Source organism: Typha angustifolia, chromosome 7 (genome assembly GCF_048772165.1).
Source record: "Typha angustifolia cultivar Huaian chromosome 7, ASM4877216v1, whole genome shotgun sequence".
Taxonomy (NCBI): domain Eukaryota; kingdom Viridiplantae; phylum Streptophyta; class Magnoliopsida; order Poales; family Typhaceae; genus Typha; species Typha angustifolia.
The window spans coordinates 2292768-2317511 of record NC_133245.1 but is presented as its reverse complement, the minus strand read 5'-3'; the positions used below and the strand labels follow the sequence as shown (position 1 = coordinate 2317511).

The 24744-nt window shown below is 36.8% G+C and overlaps 4 protein-coding genes across 5 annotated transcripts; 1 reads left to right on the top strand and 3 right to left on the bottom strand.

Annotated features, from left to right (window-relative positions):
* Positions 1 to 199: 199 nt before the first annotated feature.
* On the bottom strand, positions 200 to 4965 carry LOC140762734 (pentatricopeptide repeat-containing protein At1g74750-like). The gene is made up of 3 exons (XM_073100660.1): positions 4765 to 4965; positions 3824 to 3907; positions 200 to 3126 (listed from the first exon to the last, which is right to left on the bottom strand). Exon 3 carries the CDS (start codon positions 3121 to 3123, stop codon positions 493 to 495), a length of 2631 nt encoding a protein of 876 aa, XP_072956761.1. The 5' UTR covers positions 3124 to 3126; positions 3824 to 3907; positions 4765 to 4965; the 3' UTR covers positions 200 to 492.
* Positions 4966 to 5755: 790 nt separating this feature from the next.
* LOC140762816 (uncharacterized) lies at positions 5756 to 11790 on the bottom strand. Its single transcript, XM_073100771.1, has 13 exons — positions 11423 to 11790; positions 11238 to 11336; positions 10356 to 10457; positions 10024 to 10167; positions 9523 to 9617; positions 9295 to 9424; positions 9123 to 9227; positions 7967 to 8070; positions 7826 to 7877; positions 7059 to 7148; positions 6885 to 6969; positions 6733 to 6797; positions 5756 to 6011 (listed from the first exon to the last, which is right to left on the bottom strand). The coding sequence occupies exons 1-13, from the start codon at positions 11687 to 11689 to the stop codon at positions 5925 to 5927; spliced, it is 1425 nt and encodes a 474-aa protein (XP_072956872.1). The 5' UTR covers positions 11690 to 11790; the 3' UTR covers positions 5756 to 5924.
* Positions 11791 to 14687: 2897 nt separating this feature from the next.
* On the top strand, positions 14688 to 17884 carry LOC140763870 (costars family protein). 2 transcript variants are annotated; one of them, XR_012104915.1, is made up of 4 exons: positions 14688 to 14874; positions 15009 to 15096; positions 15307 to 15409; positions 17458 to 17599. XR_012104915.1 is itself a non-coding variant. In XM_073102243.1 (2 exons), exons 1-2 carry the CDS (start codon positions 16093 to 16095, stop codon positions 17635 to 17637), a joined length of 261 nt encoding a protein of 86 aa, XP_072958344.1. In that variant the 5' UTR covers positions 15939 to 16092; the 3' UTR covers positions 17638 to 17884. The 2 variants fall into 2 exon arrangements, 1 of the variants encoding a protein (XP_072958344.1); XM_073102243.1 differs by lacking the exons at positions 14688 to 14874; positions 15009 to 15096; positions 15307 to 15409 and adding an exon at positions 15939 to 16173 and having other exon boundaries at positions 17458 to 17884.
* Positions 17885 to 18543: 659 nt separating this feature from the next.
* Positions 18544 to 24612, bottom strand: LOC140762283 (uncharacterized). Its single transcript, XM_073099992.1, has 6 exons — positions 23007 to 24612; positions 22084 to 22154; positions 20756 to 21597; positions 20032 to 20143; positions 18868 to 19214; positions 18544 to 18773 (listed from the first exon to the last, which is right to left on the bottom strand). Exons 1-6 carry the CDS (start codon positions 23305 to 23307, stop codon positions 18653 to 18655), a joined length of 1794 nt encoding a protein of 597 aa, XP_072956093.1. The 5' UTR covers positions 23308 to 24612; the 3' UTR covers positions 18544 to 18652.
* Positions 24613 to 24744: the final 132 nt, after the last annotated feature.

Genomic DNA, 24744 nt, shown 5'->3' with positions numbered 1-24744 from the left:
CAATTTACCAATTGACCTTGAGCCATTCCCTTTTGAAGATTCCAATCAGATTTCAACTCCCTGAACTATGCATGAAATTGAGAGTCCCTGAATTGATGGCAAATCCCAAGATTTGTACATCTTCCGTCAATCCTAATTGAGAAATTGAATGCACATTGATCTGCCAATAGTGAATTAAGCATGCAACAAATGACAAGTATTTAGAACACCAATCAGACAAAATCTGTGGTATTAATCCACTTTATTCAAACAGAACAGGGACATAAATAGATCGTCCACCAATCAAACCTCAGCAAATTTAAACAAATAAATGGAGGACATATTACAACTGTTACAGCTGGAGAAAGCAAAATAGATAGACAGATGCAGGCGAGAACGTATCCAAATTGATCCACAAAATTGCATCTGCCTAAAGGCCTAAAACTCTAAACTAGAGTTACTTACTACAACAGACAGCAAGAAGCTCCTATCAGGGTAGAAAGTAGAAAAATGCTACAATAAGTGCATGCGCTCTATATATGAATTGAGCAACCATCTGTTGAGAGATTCACCACATCCCACAAAGCATCCCGTATTGCCATTTTCAGTAAAGAACGGGAATCTGAAGAGATCTAGCAGCTCTTGTACAGATCGACGAACCAATGATGAACCTGTAACCCTGCTTCTCCTTCCCCAGCCTGTGATGATATCGATTCTTTGCGGCCCAATGCCTGAAGCCAGCATCTGCCTGTGAAACCAAGCTAGTGTCCTAGATAATGCGGTCAATGCAGTGCCCTCTGACATCACATGTAGATTGATGAGCCAGTAAGATGAGCTCTTCTCCTTGATCGAGTCTGGATAAACATTCCTCTGGGATGCCACCTCCCATACAAATCCAGCCTCCTCTTTAAGACCCGACTTGTGAAGGAAATCTATAACAGCATCCACGAAACCCCGTTTGCTCTCTCTGTCCTCACTATGTATCATGTCCAAGAAATGGCCAGCATGGGCCCTCACATTTTGTCCGCCTGGTTCCGCATCTGGCAAACACGACAGAAACATATGAGCTGGGTGGCCTGTAATGGCCATGAGCTGGCAACACAGCCCCATTTGTGGGCTATTCTCAGTACAGCAGCTGAGAAGTAGAGTGTAGGTCTGGAGAGAGGGGAAAAGTCCCAAATGAAGCATGTTTTGTAGCACATTGTAGGCATCTGCAAACCTGTGTACCTTGAGAAAAGCACTCAACAGGGAATTGCTTGTTGGTACATTAGGCCGCAAGTCTGAGTCAAGCATTGCTTGATACCATGCTTGAGCCTTATCTACATTGCCAGCTTTACCCCACAAGTCTACTAAAAGACCATATACAGGTTCATCAGGAACCCAATCCCGTTTCATCTCGACAAACACAGCTTCTGCTTCATCAAGACGACCACAACGACCAAGAACATCCATAACTATGCTGTAAGTTATTTTGTCAGGACGAAATCCAGCAGCCTGCATGTCTCTGTAGAGATTCACTACACTTGAATAATTCCTTGCTTTAGCTTGAAGCGCAATCATAATATTGTATGTGACCAGGTTAGGAACACAGCCGTGATCAATCATCTCGCAGAACAGCTTGTATGCAGCAGCAAGATGGCCGCCTTTCCCAAGGCAATTGACCATTGCACTATAAGTAAAAGTGTCGGGAGAAAGGCCTACTACTTGCATCTTGTGATACAAGTTCATTGCAACTTCCAGGTATCCAGCTTTTGCATGGATATCAATGAGTGTGCAATAAGTTACCCGATCAGGGTCATAGCCAGCTTCCTGCATTTCCTGGAAAACCTTAACAGCCTCACCGATGTAATTAGCACGGCCATATGCATGGATCAGACGGTTGTAAGTCACTACAGTTGGCCGACAACCATCTCTAATCATCTCTTCTAGAAGTTTCCTCATTAAACCAAACTGTCTTGCTTGTCCAAGAATACCAATCATGGTAGTGTAAGTGTGACCATCATGCCTGAACCCAGGTTGACATTTTAACCATTTAAAAAACCCCAAAGCAACAGAGTGGTCATGCAGCAGCTTAAGCACTTGATTTGCTTGGAAAGCATCTAATTTGCACTGAAGATCATCCAAAGCATGTTCAGTTGCTGGTCCCCATTTTAACTGCTGCAATGTGTTAGAGTACCTTTCAACAGCACGTAAAGAATTTGCAGAACGGAAGTTAGATGCAGCACCTCCAGCATGTACTCTTACTGATCTTGCAGCATGTTGAGATTTACTGACAGACCCAATATTGTCATATGTAACACCTGGCATTTTTTTCCCCAAGAGTTCCTCAGGCTTGGCATGTGAAGCAAAACTATCAGAATGGAATTTCGCTACATGCTTAACAGATTGTCTTTGACTCTTTGTCTCTGACAGTAATCTATGATTCACAACAGTAGGTTCAGAAATATTTTTCTTAGCTTGTACATAGTCAGCCCTTGAAACATTATCCCCAAAATCATCAAGTTGAGAAGAATTGCAGTTAGACCTTTCAACAGCATCACTTGATAAGTGAGGCTGATCTTTAGAATAATAAGCTTTATTGCGGGACTTGCCACTCGAAGACCTACTACTTGATAAAGGCTGGGAAGAATCAACCATGCAAGTTTGAGGTGTGTGAATACCATGTCCATCTGTACCTGCGATCCTGTAATTCACTATTTTTTCAGAAAACACACCAGAGGTTGCAGTAGCTGGCTTGGCAAAGTGTTCAGCAGTCTGTCTAGAAGAATTATGCAAATTATTTCCAGGAGTATGATCCGCATCATGAATGTGGTTGCTTTTACTGTTTCCGGAAGTTAAGTCTGACTTCAAAGTTGATGGGGAGGAGACAATATGTGGAAGGGAAGCTGCGTAACCATAAGTTTTGTGACCAACAGATCCAACTGCATTTTGTAAGTAGGGAGAAGCAGCTTTTACTGGAGCTTCAGCTGAAAAACTGGCCTTCTTTTTCTGTTGACCAGTGGATGAAGGTTGTCTTCTTGGAACACTGGTTTCATCCTCAGAGCAAGTACATGATGCTCCATCTGCACTACCACATCGTGGACCGCTAAGATAGAATGATCTAGCACACTGTGTGAGAGTGCCAAGTTGCTTTGCTCTCAACATTATCTGCAATATAGAACCACCTGGTCATGTACTAGAACAACTCTTTCAACTGGAAGAAATAGGAATGGAAGGTGAAAACTATCAAATTATATAGGAGTCATCTGTTCAGCAGTATGATTGATAAGATGTGAACAACTCAGGAACCACCACAAATAGTGGTCAATAACATCTTAATGTCCAAAACCACAGAGAAAAACAATTACAAATATCAGCAAAATATATATAAAAAGAAAAAACTAAGAGGTCTTAACATTATTTTCTAATTTTTCAAACCTCAAACTTTTTGAATCAAACATGCCTTTCAGAAAAGTTTGCATGTAGCGAAGAGGATAACTATGAAGAACAACACAATAAACATATAGACAAATAAGGTTATACAAAGAGAAAGGTAGCTTTCATTTTAATAGATAACAAGAAAGCCAAACACATTACAAATTAAACGACTAAGTACTAAAGAAAGACAATGTAAAGGATGGTGGTGTATCATTTTACAGAGGTAATACCAATAAAATATAGTATTTAAAGATGACTGAACATTTAAATTTAGCATGTCTTCATACCTACAAGAAGATGAAAGAATAAACTGAACCATAGATTCATCGACAGTTGTACTATCAAAAGATGATATGTGATGCAAATGATAAGTACCAAGCAAATCTGTTCTTTCAAACTACATTTGCAATCATAAAACTATACATACTGGTTTTGCAGATAAATGCTCTCACGCACTGTAGATATGGTCTTTATCCACCAGTGAACTCCAGAAGGTCTCTCACCGGCAGATCTGAAACCAAACATCATTGTGAATCAACTAACAAATTCTAAGTTCATATAATCTTTATAATTCATAACCATCTTCTCATCCAAGACATGCATATCTAACAAGAATTTGGTCATTGTACAATCATCCAAAAAAAGAAAGAAAAAGAAAAGGTCAACTCCATGAAATCCATTGGTACACAGAGAAAAAAAAAGGAAGAACTCCTCTTTAAGAGGCTTAACTAAAATCACATCATCAGTGAGTACTTATGACCATCCCATCTACTCCAGAAAACAACATAAGATAATTGACCAATATATTTTGAAACAATAAACATAGTTATCACTCCTCACGAATGCAATTGATACCTCAAATAGTACTCTTATTTTTTCCCATGTAATCAACATTTATGCAAATGTAAAGTGGGGAAGCAAAAGAACAATTCCCACTTTCTAACTGTGCCTATACAACAGTCTAACAATAGGACTGTTTACTTAAATTTCTCTCTCACACGTCTTAATATCCTCTACGAGTAAGACAGAGCATGCAAGAAGCTCAAAGAGTCAAACATTCAACTATGGACCTCCAATGCTGAAATCAGCACGCACACAAAAAATGATGCACGGCAAAGTGATAACTAAACTCGATGTATATCAAAAACTATCCTTAAATCTTGGAAAGGACCCAATCGTAAAGAAAAATCTCAATCAAATTGGAAATACAACATAGACTACTACAATTTCATCCCAAAACAACAAAGGGGTTCGATCGTTTATCCCAATAGTTACTCCCTTTTCTCTTCCGAACGTTTCCAGCAGCCAATATATGGAACCAAACCATAAAAAAAGCTAAAAAGGACCAGAGCAATCTTGGAGACTCACCTACAATCCACACAGTCAGCGACATAAAGTTGGGGATGCGATTTGGAATCCGAGAAAAGAACAGAGGCGGCAGCACGACGGCGGTAGCCTCCGTTCCTCTCTCTCTCTCTCTCTCTCTCTCTCTCTCTCTCTCTCTCTCTCGCTCTGTCGCTCGCTTCCAAGGCTCAAGGAGAGAGAAGAGTAACCCTACTTCCCAAAGGACAGCAACATGGTCATTTGTATGGACTTTCCTCTGCTTCTTCAGAAGATTTCCTGCAGAAAAATTACAGGAAATTAGAGGCCTTCCAATAAGTGTCTGCCACGTAATGCAACAATCTCTGGCTCTGTTGCTGGTGCATAGGCTAGGAGTCTTTGACTCGTCGTCGGCCGATTACTTGGCTCAGAGTTAACCTCACGAATTACCACGCTTGGTAGGAGTTGAGTGATGTGCCACGTGGGCACCATGAACGCGATTCGTGAGGTTAGTCCTCAGGAAAGATATGGATGTGGACTTCCATTCACGCCCAGCTACAAGGGCTTTTACTTCAGAGATTCGAATCCGGGAAGGATACCTTGTTCTCCAAGTCAGGGGACCAGAAATATTGTTAATTATTGCCTCACATTGCGGGTCGTTTGGATTTATTGGAAGTGCACGTGTGGCACCCGTGAGTTCACTCGTGTGCATTCATTCACCTAATAAAAATAGGAAACCTATGAATGAATTTTGAGGGCCAGAGGCAGCTCTCGTGATTCGCGTCTCTTTGTAAGAGTAAGTCATTTTTAGCGAGTTAAACTCAAGAGGATTGTTAAGTTGAAAAGTTTTATCAAAAATAGTTTTTGTGGATTAAATTTTCTTTTTAAGAAAAAAAAATCACTTACCTGAAGTCAGATGTCTTCATTAAAATTTACTTTCTAACAACAGACGCAAGTCAATGACGGAATAAAAAATGCCAAAAAGTTTTGGAGCCCAACGAGATAGTTTATAGCATCACCCTGCTGCCTCATTTAAAGGTTGTTTAAAATTTGCTTAGAGCTCCCATGGGCCTATGGAATTAAAGATCCAATAATTACAACATAATGCATAGATACCTTTTATGTGTCCAAATTTGCTATTACAAACACTTCAACGAGTGCTGATCAGGGAGACTGTTAAAGAGATGAGCTAGTAATTTTCTGAGCATTTAACTAAAACAGGCAGCTCGTAGAGCCTTTGCCTTCTCAGCAGCATCTGAAGCATCTGCTCTGCCCTCCATTGAATACGCCTTCTCCTGGAAACCAATAAAACTTAGTAAATGTACACTGATAATTTTGGATCTTTAACCAGCTTTTTTTTAAAAAAAACTGCTAATGTGTCTGCAAAAATTAGCAACCACTCTCACAATATTATGTAATAAAATGAATATAGTCAGTGTGCATAGAGCCCATTATAGAGCTTAAACTACTTTCCATGGCTGACTCAGGTACCAACTCGATGCAGGTATTAGTTTGGAAAATCCAAACTGGAGTACAAAATAAAGCCAATGCAAGAGTATTTAACAAAAAAGGGAGATTCAAGAACATAAATAAGATCATTAACTACAGATAAGTCTCCAACATGAGCAATTAATTGCTCCTTCAGTTCACCTAAAGAAGCCAATGTCCACAAAAAAAGTGTTTCCTTGTAGAGCCCAGATTCCAGAACATTTACAACATCTGTCATACTGGTAGAAATCCAATCCTCTCATATATTGGCCTAAGTCATCATCCTTTTTCTCTTTGAGAGTTACAAGTCTATAAACAAATATAAAATTTTGGTTGTGTTACAATCTAATTTATGAACGTTCATAGCAGAAGCACATTTGCCCAACTATTTACATAAATGAGAGCAACGTTGCTACCTCAAATGCTAATCTTGGAAATAATAGTTATTCTATGGCAGTTCGTTCAATCTCATAATAGAGGAATAAGAGGAGTAAATAAAAGGAAATAAAGAGGAGGCTAAAGACATACCAGCAAGGACCATAAGAAAGGTGCCCCCGCCCTTTTGCTTACTTGTTTCTCAATTTCTTCAATAGCTGTAGAAACAAACTAATACTATCAGTTCCTTCAGAAGGGGTAGAGAGAGATTTTAGATTAGAAGCCAAGAAAAGTTGAATTCGTACCCTTAGATATTTGTCCAATGTTTAGTAAGACATCGTACCAAACTTCAGTAAAGACATCCAGCTGCTCATCGGATGCCCCAATCATCTAAACATATAATAAACAAAAAATACTTAGATCCGACAGAACAAAGAAAATTCTTGATGCTAAAAGTAAATTACATATTCCGAACCTACTTTATAATCAATAGCATTGAAATCTGGGCCTAGGATTTCAAATGCTTTCTTGTATTCACCCCTCCCATACTCATAAACAGCTTCTGCAAGCTGTAAAAGGGTCACAAATAAGCCCATACTGCCAAGTCTATCAAACTTTCAGCTGAAACAGAAGCTGTCTTAGTATCTTTATTGACCAGAGAAAAGAATCTTACATAGAAAATGAAACATAATGAGGAGGCATAGAATGTGTATCAGATATTCGTTTCGGGTTTATAAACTCACCAGCAGTAAAATGAGGAAAAGAAGTGGAACAATGACAAATTCCAAATTATCCTCAAAAGCCAAATCACGGAATAATTGAAACATGTGACAAGTTCAGATCTCATATGCTGGACTTTTTCTAACTCTAGAATCTAAGTAAAATGATCGATCAGATGTCTTTCTAACATGGTCACTAAATTCTCTAAAGTTATGTGGAAACATGTGTTTTGATTGCTCTCTCAGCAAGTCAGCATTTCGGCAAAGGAAACAACTAGCAGTTCATAGAGAGAAAAAAGAGAAGAGAAGCAAAAACTATCCCTGTGATTTGACTTGACATCAGTGAGTTTCTTCTTTCACTTGTCTTCCCATGTGCTTTGTTACTTTCATATTGCAAATGTCAGAGAAACCTAAGCAATTGATGTATGCTTTGGACATCACTACTGAACACATCATTAGAAATGCTTGCTTTATACAATTGATAAGCAGTTGACAAATAGAAGAGAAAATTTAGTAAATGCACGCACCAAAATTGCCCTTTGCATCTTCTTCTGCTTCTTCGTGCTCACCAAATAAATCCTACAGGGCAGACTCAGTTGTTAGAGTGAAAGCAATATGTTTGGTTCCTGTAAACAAAATGTCAGAATCAGATTTTGAGAAATTCCTACCTTGATTTCATGGATTTTAATAAATCCTCTGCTTTGGGCTCCTTCATGCTAGCTAACGCCCACAATGCTAGTATGTCGAGCAACCATTCCATGCCCCATGTAGACTAGAAAAGGTATAAAAGATACTAAAAGACCATATATTAATGTGGTTAAGCTACTCTATTACGTTTAGCTATAATATGGATTAACCACACAACCTCAAGGTTTGACTATCCTTCTTCACCACATCCAGTCATAATAACTCATATAAGTGATAATACTATATATCGCTATGTCCATTAAAAGGAAAAGGCTTCACAAAATCAGTTCAACAGAATCAGCCGAAAGGCTAGGATTACTACTACAGACAGGCTAATCTATAGGCCAAAAGGTGTGAACTCTTAATTACAGCAGCAAATTAAAGAAGAACAATGAAAAGGGAATTCTAAAGAATAGAAATGAACAAGCAAAGTGATGCAACAATAATTAACTCAACCATAAAAAGTACTATTCATTCCAAGCTAACACAATAGCAACATGAAATCAAAAGTTGTATAAAATAGAACCAAGAAAACCAAAAAAGACAGTTTCTTGACCTAAAAAAGATGTCTTACCTAGTAAAACCATAGCACTCTTTCTCAACAATTCCATGCAAAATGGACTTCTTCCATGGCAATTTCTCAACTTCAAGATGTGCTCTAGGGAGATGTCTTGGTGAATGATGATGCTAATGACTACTAGAAGTACACCTTAGTATTTTAGACACCTTACTCTTATATCCTATTTAAGATATGAAACAGTCAACAAGGAGAGAATTTTTGCCAAAATGAAACAAGGAATTTAATTGCTAGTAGGGATGAAAGATTCACTTAATATGATGAACTACTTCATCATACCTTTTCTTGGAATTGCATTCTGTCAATGCTACAAAGGGAATACAGAACAAAAATTATACGTAGCTGTCAATAACAGAGAATATGTGCAGAAACAGGGACTTATGGCCTTAGTTTCCTCAATATTTTTCAAAAGAATATTTAAAGGCAAATTTCCTAAAAGCTATCAAGGTAAATTGATTAGAGTAATTACTTGGTTGCGATACCTGCATTTTTTTTATTTATAGTCAAACTACCAAATTATGAGCCAGTCTGTTCCTTTAATTTTAAAGACTAGAAATTACCTCTTTCTTAAATATGTCTGTGAGCGTCATTATCCTATCCACAATGCAGTCCGTCAGGCCATGTGTGTAAATACGGATCAACAAGCCTAGAGCATTTATATACACCTGAATGCATGAGACGGATTTGAGTAATGAAAACAAGGATACGCAGGAAAGAGTAATCTAACAATACCTCTCCTGGCTCAGCATCGCTTCTTTGAAGTTCCTTCCAGATATAGTGATCATAAACTTCTAGAACTTTGCAAATTGGAGATTCACCTTCCAAATAACAAACCGCAACATGCCACCAGTTGTGAGTGTACCTACAAGTGAGATAACAAAACCCTTCAGAAATACTGGAGAGGTCCTAAACATTTGCAGCAGCTCAAGAATATCAATATATATAGTTAAATCTCCGTACATGAATGATGAACAGGATGTCCATGAGGAAGAACACGTTTCCATAAACTCTACAGCTTCTTTATAACGGCATTCATATTGGAAAACATGGCATAACTTGAAAAAAGAGAAGAAGAACTGTCAGACAAAAGATATTTAAATGTTGAATCTGTTGCTGTTACAAGAGCAACAAACGGAAAATGGTTATGGTCCCAAATAGTACTGTATACTGCACTATGAGAATTTGGAGTGTACTTCAGGAGAAACAGATCGAGACCAAGAAATATAGCTTTAAGACAGTATCAAGAAAAAGCCAGCAAGTTGTTTCAAATGGCAGCCCAGGCTTCTGTGTTTCTATTGATTTATCTGAATAATGTCTGCATCATGTTGGTCTCAAAATCTCAGTACTAGACAATTATGCAAAAGTTGGTTTGCATGAAAACTTGAGAAAGAAGAAATATGTGAGGAAATAGCAATGGCATAAGGAGGTATATTTCCAAAGATCATAGAAGCTTTCAATTACCGCATGTTGTGACCACAAGTCATGCCTGTTTATATCAAAACCTTTTCTCGCAGCCTTCTCAGCCTCATTCATTCTTCCAAGTTCTAATAATTGGAAAGCAAGCATACCGTAGATGTAACTCTGATCTTCATTGTGTGGCAATACCTGAGACCACAAAAGGAGAAGAGTGTATTTGAAGATCGGTACTAGATGTTGTTCAGTTAATAAAAATTAAATTTCACCTAAATAGATATGATTAACAAGGAAAATGAAATTGAACTCCTGCAGAGACAGAGTTCTTAATGTCTCTGAAAAATATATAAAAGGGCTCGTAGTGTTTCTCACATGGATACCTGTTCAACTAGCTTTAACGATAGATCAGGTCGACCCAAGTAAAAACACAGGACCTGCGCCCTCTTCAGTGACACCAGATCTTTAGGAAACTCACTCAGTAACTGCAAGCAAATTATGAAAAAAGCTCAGGTTTCCATATTCATCAACCCTGAAAAACTGGCATTTATCACAGCGCTACAACTTATATCTTGACAGAGGAAAAGTATATCATGTGCTAGCTCAATGTAAGCTCAAACTTATAATTTGACAAATTGTAGCAACACACTACTTCAACTGAGAACTCAAAAGAGTCACTATAGAAGGAAATGTTCAACCATCATCGTGAAAGCTGTGACTCTTTGTTTGTAATTAAACCCCATAAATTGGAAGACCTGCAGGTGGGATTCCAGAAACCCTAAATAAAGTGTCGGGACCATAATTTTTGTACGATTTGGTACTCTACATGTTCACATAGTTTGATTAAACTTAGAAAGAACCCATACTGTTTGTCAATCCTCTCAGGCGAACATATATAGATAAGATTCCAAAACTCTTCTACTCAATCTTCTCAAGATGGTTTGGAGCATAGAATTCTCACCTCCATTAGCATTGCCCAAAATTTAAATTTAAGGAAACTTTAATTTCATTGCGCATAACGTAGGTTTACCTCAAAATCACCGAAAATAAGAAGAAAAAATCATCTTTATCCAAGAAAAGAGATCCAAATCTAACACACACACACACACACACACACACAAAGGATTTCTTTAATAGTCTCACTTTGCCCCACGCTTACTACACCATAACTTTTCGATGTAATGCAAAACTGATACCAGGTATGAACCAAAACGATAAATCCAACATTCCGACATAGAATTCCGAGAAGGAGGAAAAAAAATAACCTCGAAGTGCATCTCTAGCGCCGCGTCCTCATCCTTCTCGTCTCCAACCAAGCAAGAAATCGCTCTAAAAACTGCTCTCTCGTAGGAAGTAGCACTCCCCTTAACCGGCACAAATCAATCAGTACTAAAGAATTAAAACAAACACTAAATAAAGAAGCAAGAAACGGAAGAGGAGCACGTCTTACGAGGGAAGCGGCGGCAGCGGAGAGGAAGGACTTGAACTGGGAGGGGCGATGGGATGCGGCGAAGTGGGCGGCGAGGGAGTTCGCGAGTGAGCAAGCGGGGTCGTGAAGCGGAGCCTGGAGGATGACCTGGCGGTCGCGGCCGTAGGAGAGGACCTGCAAATAGTAGGCATCGATGGCGGCGACGCAGGCGGAGGATGCGGTGCGGATCTCGTGGCCATGCCGGTCTGGTCGAGTCGTCACCGTCGTGGTTGTCGGCACCGATTCCATTGGATTTGGGGAGTTCCCGACTGTGGAAGTTGGTGGGTGTAAATCGGACAGGGAAAGAGAGAGAGAGAGAGAGAGAGAGAGAGACACGAAGAGTACGGTGCGTCTTATGCAACCGTTAGCATCATCCATGAGCTGGCAGCTTCAGCGTAGCGAAGCTGAAGCACACGTGACCGCTAAAGAATGGTCACGGAAAATTAATACCAAAGGGGAAAGTTTATCTTTTTTTCTCAATAAAAACCCGATGAATTTTAATTTTAGAGGATACGTCCGATTTTAGTTTCCCCCTGCAATAGGAGCCTTTATTTTTCCCCCAATTTTTCTCACTTTTATCTTCTCAAATTGCATTCCTATTCAGATATTTAGGGGCCAGAAAAGTATATATATATATATATACACACACACACAATATAATATTTTTGTGAATCAAGAAACTATAACTTGAAACTTAATAATTATAGAATAAAAACAAAAAAAATATGTAAATAATTTGGGAATATAAAAATACAATCTGATGTATTCTGAAGTTTGTTAACATATTTATGTAGCAATACATAAGAGAATACAAAGTATTCTAGATATAATGCAGCTAATAATTCCATTATACAACTCTCTCCTTTTCTTTTACATGAGTTGAAGACAGCTTGGGAACAAAGTATAAAAAACAACTTAGATATGCCAATGAAGCTAAGTGGACTTAATCTCTCAAATTAAAAATGCATCAAATTTTAATTGCAAAGAAAATTTCTAAGATTAGCAAATATGAACCAGAAAAAAAAAAGTCCCGTTATTGGATGTTTTCCACATCAGTTGCATTTTTCACGATTCTAATCATATTTATTCTACTTCTATGGAATCTTATATATTTATTTTCGAACAAGATCCTTAAATATTACGTCGGAAATAATAAAAAATTTACATCCTAATTAAAATTTTCTTATAGTGTATATTTTGACGTAAAGTATAGAGAGCTGAGGAGCAAAGAAGAAAAGTAGAGGAATAAATGAGTTATCACTAGTTATTCTCCAAACAGAACCTGTCCAAATATAAAGTGATTGATACTAATGATGTGTGGAATGCATGTATTACAAATTATTGTTTTCTTAATTTTCCCCATCTTTCTTACCTTGGTATTTGTTTTGGTACATGATGTGGTAAACTAACATTCTTGGAATATGTTTGATGAAGTGGATAGAGAATCCATCTTCTTCCATAACTACGATAGTTTAATAACATCTTAGAACTAGATGTGAACAGAACAATCAAGTATGAGAATGTTCATGCTATCTAAGTGAACTGAAGGCGACTTTGCCTACTTTTTCTTGAGTTCAGGGAATGGAATAGAGAAAACCATCAACTTGCTTTGGATCTTATTCCATTCTTTAGATCAGAGGGATTCTCTCCATTATTTTTACCTATTCCTTGCCATTTTTGTCAATCCCTTCGTGCGCAATTAATTCTCTGTGGGCTTTTGAAATCCATGCATGAGATACTACTAATTGTTTATTTACTCTTTAATTATGCACATCTTTCTCTGGATGCTCCTCTTACATCCTTCCAGGATAAATCTCACTATAATGGAGTAAAATAGCCCGTAGATATTCTTATTCAATTTTCTTATCATTTTGCATGCTGGGTGGGATTAGGTAGCTGCCGCCAGCGCTGACGAAAACTTTTCAACCACTTCACTTCTGAAGCTTCTACAGAGATGAGAGAGATCGATGAATGGCGATCATCTTCCATGGATGGAATCCACCACTACTCCTTCCTTCCTTCCTTGCTTGCATTAAAGCCACTAATTTATACGTATTAAACTTTAATCTCGCCATAAAAAAGATCGTCAATGACAACATTATAAAGATCAGAAACTGGACATCGCTTATCCGGCTCCACATTGTGAGCAACTGAATCATGGGAGTCTTGGGCTTCTTCTCGGCAGGGGCCTTCTTAGTCATTCTTCTTCTACTTCTTATTGGCGTTGGTGAGAATGAGTTTTAGAAAGTAATTTGGGTGACAACAACGTTTGACGATTTGGGGTCTAAGAATAGAATTTTTAGAGACTTCATATGTTACAGCGGCTCAGACTTTTATATATATATATATATATAACCCCACAATAATTTAGCTCGTTTGACTCTCGCTTTGCTTGACTCGATTAGTTTCTTAAATTAAAAATTTTAATTTAATTTAATTTAATTTATAGTTTGAGCCGAGTTGAGCGAGTATTACAAACTAACAAGCATTTTTTGAGGATGTTACATCCCAAGTGAGCTAAAAAAGAATTTGATAACCGCTGGATAGTTGTCTATTACTCTTTGAAAGACTCATTTTTTCTTTCTCCTGGGAATAAGCTCTGTGAATGCAATGCTGGCCTTTATTCTTAGATGGCGGCAAAGAATTCAAACTAAGGCTATTATTTCGAGGGACCCACACAAGTCTAGAAGCTGCCCTTCAGACTGAGATACTTCTAGGTTCTTAGCGGGCCTCACTTTACTTTGGGTAGGTTTTAACTCACACCACCTTCCTTTGAATACTCATTCAACATACATTCTGACATACATCATAAATCTACATATATGACATACATATTTGACAACTCAATTAGCTCTCTTTAAAAAATTATTCATAGCGAGTTTAAACTATATTTGGAATTCGAATCGAACCCATAACAAATTCGACCACAGATCTAAAAAGCTTATATTAAATTTTTAAAACTCGAGGAAGAAAAAGATGGGAAAAGAAACTACTCGATAAAGAGAGTCGGAATAACTTAACTCAAAAGGAACGTGAACTGGATTTTCTACAACCCAGCTGTAAGACAGGATTAATGACCGGCATTGATGATATGGCAGGTAAGCAGATTTAGTAAATTCCTACACTCATTTATGTGCTGGATCGGTTTCAAAAGGAATCCAAGCGCATTTCTTCGTACATGGGCATCGCCGTCTTAAGGCGGTCTCCTTTCCCTTTTCGGTCCTCCTTTTTTCTCACCTACACGTTTCTCTTATACGCGGTTAATGGATTATAAATAGCCACAACATCTCCAATTCCTCTCTCTCAGTTGTAGCTCTTTGATACCTCTCTCTTTCTCTCCATCTCTTCTCCATTTTAGAGTCTAGACCACCTCCAAATCTCCAGTTAATCTAAGATGAGCGATCCCAAGTACGCCTACCCATACCCTGCTCAAGGTTAGAGTTTGTATACTGGCTTCTCTGAGGTTTTATTCCCCTTTTTGGAGATTATAATTGTAGTTTCTAGGGTTTTTTTGTGGTTAAGTTTCTGATTTGTTCCTTCTGGGGGGTTTTAATTTGTAAATATGCAGGCTATTACCAAGGCCCTCCGGTGATGGCGCCGCCGCAGTACGCAGCTGCTCCGCCGCCGAAAAGAAGTGGTGGCTTCCTCGAAGGATGGTATGCATCCATTCCTTTCTTTGCTTATTTTGTAATTATACCTATTTATAAGGGCCAAAAATCGCATATTTCATCCCTGAAGGATTTTTCGCTACAGATATTTTGAGGGTGAAGAACTTCTGAAGAGGATATTAAGTGATATTGGCATCAAATTCAGGTGTTAAAACGTAAAATTTTTCTCTTATTTAACTTTTTTTTTTCCTTTGGCAGTCTCGCTGCTCTCTGCTGCTGCTGTTTAATCGACGAGTGCTGCTGCGATCCATCTATCATATTTGTTTCCTAATCTTCTTCACGCCTCATGGAATTTGGCTATGTAATTTATTTTTCTTCTTCTTCTTCTTCTTCTATATTTCCTTACGAAGTGCAATATGTTTGCGTGGATGTGGTTATGGAATGTTGGGATTTTTATATTAGTTGATGTTATGTGACACTGTAGCTTATGTAACTCTCTTGTTATTAATTCTGGGGATGTTTGGATGGAGGTAGTTGGGGGAGTTTTTTTTTAGTGGTGTTGGATTTGTTAGCAGTTATGTTGGACTTAACTGCTATGGTGATATGATGAACGTTGAAACTATTTGTGGCTGGAAATTTTTATATATTTATTGAGAATATTTCTTGGGTTTTCTTCAAGATCACATTGGATTCAAGTTTTTGCATTATATTGTGTATGTTTTAGGTTCATTGTTGTGTAAGGACTAGTTTTTTTTATTTACTTTATAATTAGTCTCTATGAGTTAAGAATCTCTCTCTCTCTCTCTCTCTCTCTCTCTCTCTCTATATATATATCAAAAGTAAAGAGAAAAGAATACGGTGCGTTGTTTCTTTTAAGGCCTTAAAAATATTAAATTCATACGAAAAGATAAAACGGTGATGACTGGATCGTTATTTCATTAAATGGAAGGGTCTAAATTGTAAATTGTTAAGAACTGTACGTCGTACAGCATACATCTAATATCCCATCCGCAGTAGAGAGAGAGAGAGAGAGAGAGAGAGAGGATGAACGTAGAGGAAGAAGTGGGACGGCTCAAGGAAGAGATCCGGCGATTGGGTCAACTCCAACCGGACGGATCTTACAAGGTAAAATATTTCTACAATTTGGAGCCATCTTACATCGATTCGTGTGATTTCTCGGGGTATTTCTGGTCGATACTTGATGTGAGGTTGGATCTTGGCATGTGGAACACTTTATTAGGGTTTGAGTAATGGCCGATCTCATCTTATCTGAAGGGATTGTTTTGGTTATGAGATTTCGTTATTGAAGGATTACAGATATGGTTCTGTTTCTTTTGGGGATCGGTATTCATTTCCATCTCACATCAATTTATCATCAAAATATTCCAATTCACATCATGTTGGTTCTCGATGCTTGTTGCTTGTAGCATTATATTGACTGATATCTTGGATTGTAAAGTAGTAGAAACAAAAGGATCATATCAAATTGTCAGACATCTTTACTTTCTAAGTCAAGATGATCTTTGACCAGATTAATTCAGAGCTGTCTAATCGAAGAATGTATGTGCCAATTCTGATGATATTTTGCTAGGAATATGATTGACCAAGCATTTAGGTATCCAATGTACTGGCGAAGCATAATTAAGTTTGTTGAACTTGTTCAAATATAAAATATAAAAATTACGGTTCCTTTTAGAGCAATTCGTGAGTCAGCATAGTATCAGAGTTAGAGGCCATGAATTTAAATCTTAATATGTCTATATTTGCCTGAAAATATAAAATTTCACTCATTTTAATTAAATTTACTTCTTGGGGCATCAAAATATCTTATTTCAAAAGTGATAGAGAGTGTTGTAGTATAAAATATAAAAATTATTATTCTCTAATAGCTTAATCTTTCAGAATAATTGATGAGTTAACAATACTTTTTGTATAGAGCATAATCTTGCTTATTCTTGTTGACATCACCAAATATGTTTCGAGATATTCCTTTTAAAATATACTACGATAAGAATAACTAGATGCTTTATTAGTTTTCATATTTCTTTTCAATCTTTGTGAACATGCGGGTGGATAGAGAAGTAAGAATGCCAAATTCCTCCAATCACTGTTTTGTCAATGATCCAGTTCTCTTGAGTTATTGCTTTAGCTGCTTAAGGTTTAGCTTTTTCTATGCTGTAACTGCCCTTTGCATGCCTTTGTTATTTCACTTCTTCTCATACACAGAAGTTCTTCCATGCACGCCTGCTCAGGGCCAATTTTGTTATCTATTATCTGGAACATGTATATATGCTAATGTATCTGTTCCATTTTCAAACATACAGTATGTTTTCATGGAATGAATTCATGCTTGCTGCTTTACTTCATGAATCAAACCGTGTCGGTAAAGATTTTCGTGATGATTTGCAGACCAAGTTTGGGGTCCTCTTCAATGATGACAGATGCGCAAATATATTTGAAGCACTAGTTGGAACTTTGAGGGCAGCGAAGAAGAGAAAAGTCGTTGCATATGATGGTGAGCTGCTGCTTCAGGGTGTTCATGACAATGTCGAGATAACGCTCTTGCCCCCTCAAGTTGCAGCTGCCTGAAACTGCCATCTATATATAATTTCGGACTTGCATTCTTCTATTTTGGCACAGATACTGTATCTTAGAATTAATGGCTTGTGTTATTGTTAGCACAGATACTGTACCTTATTTTATTTTGAAGATGGTTTTGTCCAGTTTATATTGGACATTTGGTTCGCCAACCAGATTTACTGGATAATTTTATGCCTGTGTTATTCTGATGGCATGTTGCATGTCAAATACAAGTTAAAGCATTTGCATGAGATTATTCTCTGGGTTCTTTACGCAATTGTCACTACATTATTTAAAATACTATAATTGTTTTATACCTCTTTTAAAATTGTTATCCTGTAACAGAACATTCATACAATATCCTTAAAAGATAGTTATTAAAGTGGACAAATACATATAAGTGACTAAGATATCTTTCTTTCTTTTTTTAACTTTAAAGCATGAAATATTTATGACTAATATTTATCCGACAAATGAAAAAGATTTTCTTTTCTTGTACCATAATATGGGTAAAATTATATAGTTTAAAACAATTTTAAACAATTTATATAGGACAAAATAATCTTTTGTTAATCTAAATTAGTCTAAACAGAAGAGTATTCTTAAAATGGTTTCAATGAGTTTAGTGGTAATTATTGTATTTTAAAGAATGTAGTGACTATTACTATGTTTTGAAAGTTACAAACTTCCACTGTTAGGCACTTAACAGCATGACTAACCATGGACCCTTGGGTCGCTGCACCGTAGACTCCATAGTGCATGGAAGTGAACTTTGAGTATAAGATGTATAAAGAATGTTTTTGACTTTTCTACTTCCATCATCCGCTTGTTTTTCTTTATGTATAAGCAGCAGAACACTTAATTTGGCCATTAATGGACATCTTAGCTAAACAAATAAACATAAAAGACAGTCGATGCAAGAATCAGCTCATAGATGAAGCACAGAATATGTCAGACAAGTTCTTCACCTAACCACCTATCATCTATACAGTTATGAAACACAGTTATGAAACGTCAACTATGCCTATTTCGGAGGGGCTGTTAGTTTATTGTGCTCGCTTTCGTGCTTCAAAGTTGAATCTCCACTCATCAATTCATGGAAGGCTTCTACTTTCACCGGCGGAGTTCTTGTATTATATGCATTCCTACAATAACGCATTGAATGATATCAGACACTCAAACAATCAAAACAAATTGCCTCAGTTAGAGGCCATCATAATTTCCTTCTTAGAATCTTACTGAGCTTGTAGTTGAGGAACTTGAACAGATGATAGTTGTTTGAACTGCTGCCCTGATTGAGCGTACTGATTAGCCATAGCTATCTGCTGTTGCTGCTGCCTTAACTGCAGTGTATGTTTACTCAGTGTGTCAAAAGCACCATCAATTGGTATCTCTGACATATTTTCCATCTTGACATCCACCATAGGTTGCTGAGCTTTGTCCATCATTGCAACAGAACCACGAGGACTGGATATTTGGCGGCGTCGTAGATGCTGCAGCTGCTGCTGTTGTTGAAAGGTCAAATTCTGGGGAAGACCCATGTTCATTTGGGGATGTAATGGTCTTTGGAACTGTTGGTTGCCGTACTGTAAAAAAATTAGTTCATGACATCAAATATAAGTGGAAGAATTATCATGTGGATCTATATATTTTCTGAAGAATCATTGTTTTGCTAAGGAATTAGATTTAAGGATTGATACATTTTGTATACTTAGATGGTGATGAAAATCTCGGTAACAATGGAATAATGACAACAAAAGATAGTAACCTGTAGCAGAAATTCCCAAATACAACCCTATAGAAATGTTGAGGACTTGAACCATGTTTTAGAAAGTCATCAACTGCACTTCTACTGGAACTCCCTGCAGACCTATGTATGTTCTAATGTATTACATAATATATAAAAAATATGGCCAAGAGTAAACCTTGGCTAGTTGGTTTTATAGAACAATCAACCTTTTGAGTCAGAGATCCAAAAGTACAAGACGGTATATCTACTAACAGAAGTAATCATCAGATTCAGATTTCAAAGATGCATTTAAGGCCTATATTTTGATTTTATCGTTAATAAATGTACAGTAGAAAAGTTAGAGAGACTTAAAGTGGTACTATATAAATTTCAGGATCATCTACTATGAGCAAAGAAGGTCGTTAAAGATTCCAGTTTATATGAATTTATAACATCCTCAGTAGCATTTCACTAAGGTGCAGCCTATTTAAATACTGAAACATAGTGCTGAATAATCTAAACACAGTACCGGAATAAAACTCAGACAAACTATATCCAATCTACAGATCATAGGTGACCAAGTCATACCTTGGTCTTATATTTAGTGCAACAAAATGTTTCTAGAATTCATTGCACAACAAAGAATGTGAAGGATAATTCCATAATTTATGAACCTGTAAAAGGGGGTTCTGATGTTGTGTCTGGTACAAGTGACTTTGTTGCTGTATTTGGGGGCTGAGAACCTTGTTACCACCCTTCATAAATTCTGTTAGGACGCCAATGTTACTGCCAAATAAACGAAACAAATTATTGCAAGCTAAAATTTCCAAGTGATGGTTCATAAATTTCACAAACATTTGACCATATCAAAGAAGAGTGTGACATGTGCATACGTAATGTGGGTTTAAGACTTTAAGGATGTATTAGCATCAGGAAGTTCTCCTTAAGATGATTCGAGTCAAGATGTATGAGGCTTAGATCTTTGCAGCATTACCCTCAACTTTGAAGGGATGGTTCCAATACTTGAACTCATGACCTCATGAATACAAGAAGCAAGCCTTAGCATGTAGAGATTACTAAATCATTTCATTTGTATCTCTTGAGATCCAAAGCTACTTTTCTAGGCATTGTAGACTAAGGTAGCTAGTACACATGACTTTTTCTGCTCTTTTAAGGGCTTTGTTCTCAGTTTGTATCTAGTCTTTTATCTAATTTTCTTATATTATCTCATAAAGAAGCAAGTATTCCTTTTATCTGTTACATCTCCATCATATCTCATAAGGAAAATAAAGGAGCACTCCGAATAATTCACTGAAAAGCTCCCTGAAGGACAAGGGCTTTCCTCTACTCAGATTCACTGTACATCATATATCTTTATAAGACGAAGTAACTACTCACCTATATCCTGCTACTTGCAGAAACATCTTAAGAAGTTCAACTGAAGTAAACTGCTTTTTGTAGCTGTCAGTGAGAAGCTTTAAGATGCGGCCTAATTTGCAGATATGTCCACCAAAAATTTCTGAAAGAACTTCCACTGAGACTTCTGTTCCAGATTCAAAACCTACATTTGTTAAGAAACGAGCTACTACCTTCTGGGTCATCTGTGATGCTTGCTCTTGACAAAGAGGTCTCCCTGCCCCTCCAGATCCATCTTTTCCCCTATATTTCCTTCCCATCTTCTGGTAATCAGGTATTATCCCAAATCTTTCAAGCATTGCTGGACTCCGGCTTACCAAAGGGGGCAAATTATCAAGAACCCCATAAACTTCCACTTTCTGGTTCTCAATTCCAGTTGTTTGTGATAGTGCACTACCAGGTATACAGTCAGATGGAAACGTCAATTCTGGAAAGAAAGCCTCATCAATTGAACTAATCGCATCCGGAGCAATTTTTGAACGCATGGAAGTTCCATTGTCCAAAGCAGGCTCACCGAGACCTACATATCGATCATCCTTAAATACTTGCCTCTTCCTTTTATGTGCACTACAAAGCCTAAGATAGTTATACATTCCCTCAGTTGTTCTCTTTGGAGGTTCTTTCTCACCAGATGGAAATCTGTTATGTCTTATTCTATATTTTTCAGCAAATTTCTTAAACCATGTGCCAGGCAACTCTTCATGACTGTGCCTTTGGGATGTATTTGAGTCTTCAGGTTCATTATATCTCATCAGACGAATAGAAGTGCGCTCAAATGAATGCTCATTCGCTTTGCCTGGACTAAATGTTGACCTAGATTGCATCTGCATAAAAAAATATATACTTTGTAGAATATATTCTCTTAAGAAAGACAAAAAAAATCAAAATTCAATATGTTGGGTTACTTTGAAAAAACAAACTTCTCTCAAGAAAATAAAGAAAGAAAGAAAGAAAGAAAGAACAAACTTAGAGATTGGCAACTAGAAGGTATAAGATTTTGCTCCGTATAAGTGTATAGTAAAATTTCTAGACAATACACAGATTAATGAAGGTGATAAAGAATAAATAATGTACTGAACATGAATGGAAAGAAAGGCTATGCCAAATTCATAAATCTTTGGCACTAGGAAGAAATATTGTATCTTTTATTTTTACAGCATTAAAGAAATTATTAGTTGTGAACTTGTGATACAGTCCCTGGACAATGCAAAAAATGTTATAGAATAAATGAGATAGTTATGGCAGGTAAATTATGCAAAAGATTTTATCCTAGTAAAGAATTTTGATGAACTTCAAAGACCAGAGCCTACTTGATGTTGAGCACCATCTTCTCGATCATCTTCTAGCGAGAAATAGACATCATCCCCATGAAGCTGCAAATCTGGAGGAAACAAAAAGGCAAACATGTTATTAGAAGAAAGACTGATAACAAGAAACAAGATCCACTTTCATGTGAATAATTCACAAAGATAAACAATAAAATATTCCAATAAATAAACGAAATAGACTAGTTTCCAATACCAATGGATAGAAGCAGCAATATTAATTAGCTAAATATCATGTAGCACACATAGTACAGATGTTAAAGAATAAAACCCAATTTATTTTAGGAAATTCCAATAATCTGCATCATGGAAGCTTGGTGCGAAATAGAAGATGCAAAATTGTCTAAAACCATAGGTTTGACAGAAAGCACTCTCAAAACCTCAACCTTCTTTTTTTCAGTTTTTCTAGAAATTACGATCCATAACATCCAATTCTACCCTTACCGCATTCTTTCAAGTAATCAGCTGTAAAAGTCATTGTAAGAGAAGCTACAGACAAAAGAATCAATTCCCGATTAGGAATACATCAATCTCAGCAACTTGGTATCAGGAAACATAGGTCGGTAGCTTTAGTTGGAGTTTCGGATTCCAAAGCACATTACTTGGCAAAGAAATCAGCAGCAAAGCCTAAAACTTTTTCCATAAATTAAGCTCCATGCTACACCAATCACAACTAGTCATAAAATCATAAGAAAGAGAAACTATAGCAGAAGAAACATCTCCAATTTAGGTTTAGATTCTAAAACGCACAATTTTGCCACTATCAAAATCCCAACCTTCTCCATGAATCATTCTCCCACAATTCCACTCGTTCACTTAATCCACCGCAAAGTTGTTAACAGAAGAATCTATAAACCAAAAAAACAAAAAAAAAATTCCAATCCAGTGAGGCAACCCGTGTAACTTACAGTTAAGGTTTAGATTCGAGATCGCCTGCGACGACGACGACGACGACGAAGGGCTGCGGAGGAAGAGGGAAACAGAAGCCTTGTCGAAGAGGAGGGCTCGTGCCCGAAGCTGGAGGTGGAGGTGGGCCCTCGAGGTCGAGGAAGAGGGGGTGAGGAAGGCTTCCCACGTGCCGGCGGAAGAGAGGGAGTGGGCGAAGGCGGCATACGCGGCGTCGCCCAGCCACGTCCGCCACGCGCCGCACTCGTCGAGCCGCCGCGCGAGGTCGTAGCCCCTCCCATCCTCCCCCAGTAGCAGCGCCATGGTTGGGGGTTTTGATCTGAGAGAGATCACTGCGAAGCGGAGAGGCCGAGAGGCGAAGGAGACCAAAGTAGTTCTGACTCTCTCTCTCTCTCTCTTTCTCTACTGGCGAAAATTCGGGGACCAAATTACAACTATACCAAACAACTTCCCAATAATACCCCCAGACAATCTCAATTATATATTTTTTGTAAAAGGTTTTTTAGTGAATATCCTTAACCAAAAAAAAAGAATCTTTTATTAGCTCACATGCCCCCCACTTTAAAGTTGACACCTTTCAATTGAAGTCTTAATAATTTAATAAAAAATAAAAATATTTCTAACTAAGAGAAATTAGAATAAATATATTTCCATTTTTCATATTTTAATTATTAAATTTGAACTACTAGTTAATTCCATATCAATATTAGAGGAGTTTACAAGTAAATAAGGTATTATATATTTGCCACCAAAATTCTTTTCCAAAATATCATTCCTAAAATTCTAACTAATGACAATTTAAACTAGAGTTAGATTAATAAAAAAATGGATCAAAAAGCTATCTAATGTTATATGATACACTAAAAGAAAACTAATCTTTTGCAAGAAAAAAAAAATTAGTGGTAGATATTTTACACTCAAAGCTTCAAGAAGAAAAAAAAAAGTATTTGAATTATTTACATATATTTGTTAATTTTAATAATCAATAATCACAATGGCAAATCTGGAAGAGTCAATATCTTGATGATAAGTATGATAATTTGAAAAATAAAATATAGTGACAATTATAATATTTTTTTAAAAAAAAAATATTATGCAATTCAAGAGTAATTATTGATTTCAGAGTAACCATCATTGATGCATTGATTTGGTAGCTAGGTGTCAATGATGAATACATGCATGATATTACAAACAACAGAACGGAACGGAGAAAGAGAATCATGCCTGCAATAGTGCTTTTTTGAACTCTATGGGCCCAAGGATGGTTACTAGGAGTGAAAACTGATAAGATACGGACCAAGTAATAATTAACTTATATTTTTATACTTTTAGTTTGAATATATATTCGAATATAGATATTTAATGGATTGTAATATCACAAAACGGATACGAATAATTTTCGGATAGAAGATCGAACTTTAAACGGATACTGATCGAATTTTAAATAAATTATGAGATAATTAACACAAAAATATTAAGAGTAAAAAAATGTATGTCAAATACATATAAATTAGAAAAATTAATCTCTATAAATAATATATAATAAATTATTAATAATAATATTAATATTCACTATTTAAATAAGTAAACTAAAAACTATAAATTATTCAAAAAATATGCATGTAAACAAATATCTAATATCTGTATCTAAATTTGAAAATTATATCCGGCTTGGATATTAAATTTCTACCAAGATAACCGGAAGTTTCAGTCATTAAGAATCTTAGTGAACCTAAAAAA

What these genes read in the sequence shown, in the direction of transcription:
- LOC140763870 (XM_073102243.1), top strand. Translation starts at nt 16,093, where the DNA reads ATGAACGTAGAGGAAGAAGTGGGACGGCTCAAGGAAGAGATCCGGCGA. An exon ending in AACCGGACGGATCTTACAAG is followed by an intron (nt 16,174 to 17,457) that starts GTAAAATATTTC and finishes GATGATTTGCAG; the next exon opens with ACCAAGTTTGGGGTCCTCTT.
- LOC140762734 (XM_073100660.1), bottom strand. Translation starts at nt 3,123, where the DNA reads ATGTTGAGAGCAAAGCAACTTGGCACTCTCACACAGTGTGCTAGATCA.
- LOC140762816 (XM_073100771.1), bottom strand. Translation starts at nt 11,689, where the DNA reads ATGGAATCGGTGCCGACAACCACGACGGTGACGACTCGACCAGACCGG. An exon ending in CCGCTGCCGCCGCTTCCCTC is followed by an intron (nt 11,337 to 11,422) that starts GTAAGACGTGCT and finishes GTGCCGGTTAAG; the next exon opens with GGGAGTGCTACTTCCTACGA. An exon ending in TTAAAATCCATGAAATCAAG is followed by an intron (nt 7,878 to 7,966) that starts GTAGGAATTTCT and finishes TCTGCCCTGTAG; the next exon opens with GATTTATTTGGTGAGCACGA.
- LOC140762283 (XM_073099992.1), bottom strand. Translation starts at nt 23,307, where the DNA reads ATGGCGCTGCTACTGGGGGAGGATGGGAGGGGCTACGACCTCGCGCGG. An exon ending in AAGATGGTGCTCAACATCAA is followed by an intron (nt 21,598 to 22,083) that starts GTAGGCTCTGGT and finishes TTTTTTATGCAG; the next exon opens with ATGCAATCTAGGTCAACATT. An exon ending in CTGCAAGTAGCAGGATATAG is followed by an intron (nt 20,144 to 20,755) that starts GTGAGTAGTTAC and finishes TTTATTTGGCAG; the next exon opens with TAACATTGGCGTCCTAACAG.